This window comes from Perkinsus marinus (genome assembly GCF_000006405.1).
Source record: "Perkinsus marinus ATCC 50983 genomic scaffold scf_1104296931990, whole genome shotgun sequence".
Classification (NCBI taxonomy): domain Eukaryota; phylum Perkinsozoa; order Perkinsida; family Perkinsidae; genus Perkinsus; species Perkinsus marinus.
The window spans coordinates 1-2901 of NW_003215563.1; the positions used below are offsets into that span (position 1 = coordinate 1).

Sequence of the window (2901 nt, forward strand, 5' to 3'; positions counted from 1 at the left end):
ACAGGGCAGCTGGTACCCTCCTGCGGTCCCTATGTTCAGCATTAGGGTATTCTCTAGGTTGCATGCCCAGCGCTAGCCCTGGATCGGCCCAACGCTACGGGTACCTTCGACGGTGTTCTCGGACAACTGTGCGGACCTCGAAGTATCTTTGCTGCTAACGACGGGCTCCTCCCTGAGCCTTCAACCCATTGCGTCCAGTGCGATGCTGTTGCCGCTCAGCTCGGTATATTCGATGCGGATATCGTGGCTGCTGCCTGTGGCTGTTTGGCGAGTAAGAGTGTGCTATTGATGGTGATTGAACTGAAGTCGTTTCAGGCGTTGGCGACTTCTTTACGATCTACGGCTACAACTACTTCTTTACAATGTTCATTATAGGAGTTGTTGGGATCTTCCTCATTTTTTCTGCAATTATTGTGTACTTGGTCGTGCTCAGCGTGATGAAGTGAGTACACTTTCACATCTAGTGCGAGATTTCCCTAGAATGTGTTGAGATCGCTTTCGCCGTCTTCTCCCATCGAAAAGAGACAATTTGGTATTCCCTTAGGTCGTACGGAGGTTGGCACTTCCACGAATGGTTCCGAGAGGCCTCTGATGTCAGTGAGTTGTCCGGCGATTTCTGAGGTGTCAAAATTAAATAAATTCTACATGCCCCTGAATGAAATCGTGAATCGGCAGATGTATTATGATGTATGAGATTTATCAGTTCTTCTAACAACGTGTTGCTGGCTTTGACCATGTTATGATTAAACTCGTCAATGTTGAGTTTAGTAGTGTATTTGAAGCGATAACCCTTGTTTCGCGTACTCGGCGTGTGGGTGGCATTAATCTGAGCGATTGATAGGCTGCCTCACGCCGGAGTTTGAAGTAAATCCTGAGTAGTGTGTGGACTAAGGTCCGGGCCTCTACACATCTCATGTGCCGTTACATATCGATCAAATGGATTCGATGCAAGAGCACACGATAAGGGTCATTCCTTACACTGAGTTACCTTGGGCGACCCCAGCCCGTTGCGGTCAACTTGGTCTTTTTCTCGTCCACTAAGAGGATTGTGTGCTGCTTTCCGCTATCGATACGACGTTCAGAGAGGGGGAAGAATGTCGCTCTTCCACAGAGTGCGGTGCGTGGGCCGCGAGCTTCCCCGATCGTACCTTATCGCTGGGCCATAGGATATATACTGACTTCGATGGAAGTACCAGATCCTGCCCGATCCCCCTTCTGAGCTCTACGAAGGGATAGAAATGATACAATGCAGATGAGATCGAATGCACCGTGGAGGGTCATTTCAGCCACAGAAGGCACTACAACGTAATAGTAGTGGAGCATCAGTTACTTAAAGTGTACTAGGAAGTGATTACATTCCCTCTTGGGGATGATACTGTTCTTCCGCTGTTTCGTTGTCCCGTCAGCGAAAGTAGACTTGAGAATGAAAATGATGAACGTGCAGGCAAATTTGAGCGGAGCGAAGCACGTTTTCGAGAGCTCGTTTGGCGCGTCACAGCTGAAAATTGGAAGTACTTGATAAGATCTTGGACAACATATTGCTTCCCTAAAATTCCAGATGGGTCTGTCCCCTTAAGCGGATACGAATGCGGTTCCTGAGTCGACAAAATCTCCCGAAGACGATGATGAGGAGGAGAAGGGGCAAACGGCGGCTGAAAAGGCCTTTGGGAGGCGATGGTGGACTTCGTAGTGTTTTGTTTGTATCAGTCGAAATAGTGTGGTTGTAGTCAGTCTCTTGCCACAGTGGTGGCAAGAGAAGCGGCCGAGGTTAGGGTGGCTAGGGTCGAAAAATGACGACGAGGAGATTAGTACCCGGTAGGAGTTGACGAGAGAGGGGGAGCAGAAGGAAGGAGAAGGCGGGGAGAAGATGTTGTAGTACGGCGGCTGATGGACTCTTATGAATCACAGATGAGGATCTCGCTCAGCCGTTGCCATCGATATTCATGCCAAAAGTGAACGGTTACAGCGGGTAAGAGACTGGCCGAAGGGGAGGTGACTGCTGCTAAAGCGGTTGGCGCGAGCAAAGCTAAGGTCCCCAAGGAAAGGTTTCATGAGAGTCGCTATGGTAGCAATGCTACCACACGGTGTATTGTTGATCCGCTCCGCCTAAGTGAGATTGCATCCCATGTAGAATTGAAAACAACGTATGCGGATGGGGCCCGCGACAATTTCAAAAGGCGCATGAGGCCGCCGTCGGCGTCCCGGTTGGACTCTGCGACTGATACCCCGGCGTGGCTGAAGTCGAATGCTGTAATCTCTTCTCAGGCTGATGAGGGATGCTCAAGTCCGATCAACTCTTAAGCTGAAAGTGACTACCCCCTTTCTGGCGACTAGGTTTGTTGTTGAATTCATGCACGTTTCAACATGATTGATATAGGGCTTGTATCAGAGTTCGACGGAGGGCCAGCGAGTGGTAGTAGTTCTGTTGTTCCCCTTCCGAAATGGTCCCAGAGCCGACGAAGGAGCAGCCAGCGAAGACCTCCTCGGTACCGCCACCAGTTGGAGTTGCTTCCAAAAGCCCAGTGATGCAAGAAGTTGACGATGAGAACTTCCATTCCCAAAGACGAGGGCCTCGCTTCGCCTTCCTATCGCAATTTGATAGGTCTGCGTCACCGAGACGGTGGCGGTACATCGTGTTCTGGGCAGCATTGGTCGTTGCTCTCCTCGTTATCGCGGGTATATCAGTCATTGTACAACTGTATGCTCGTTGACTTACTGTCGGTAACCAAGTCGTGTCCAAGGATTTATCGTAATCAGCTTCACGAGCCTTTGTTATTCGCATTCTCTCATGAAGAGTCTTCTCATTTCTTCTTCCAAAGGTTGCACTAACCTTCATTCGTCTTAAGGACGGCGTAACATTGGGAACTACTTTCGGCATTCATGTTGATGTAGCGTTTACCT

General features: G+C 49.7%; 2 protein-coding genes across 2 annotated transcripts; both read left to right on the top strand.

Moving 5' to 3' along the window:
- Positions 1 to 57: 57 nt before the first annotated feature.
- Pmar_PMAR001615 (hypothetical protein) lies at positions 58 to 271 on the top strand (the record flags this gene model as incomplete). The annotated part of the gene is made up of 1 exon (XM_002785743.1): positions 58 to 271. A coding segment is annotated over one exon (214 nt), but the record flags the coding sequence as incomplete, so codon positions are not given.
- A 2170-nt stretch (positions 272 to 2441) lies between these two features.
- On the top strand, positions 2442 to 2620 carry Pmar_PMAR001616 (hypothetical protein; the record flags this gene model as incomplete). Its single annotated transcript, XM_002785744.1, has 1 exon — positions 2442 to 2620. A coding segment is annotated over one exon (179 nt), but the record flags the coding sequence as incomplete, so codon positions are not given.
- Between the last annotated feature and the right edge of the window lie 281 nt (positions 2621 to 2901).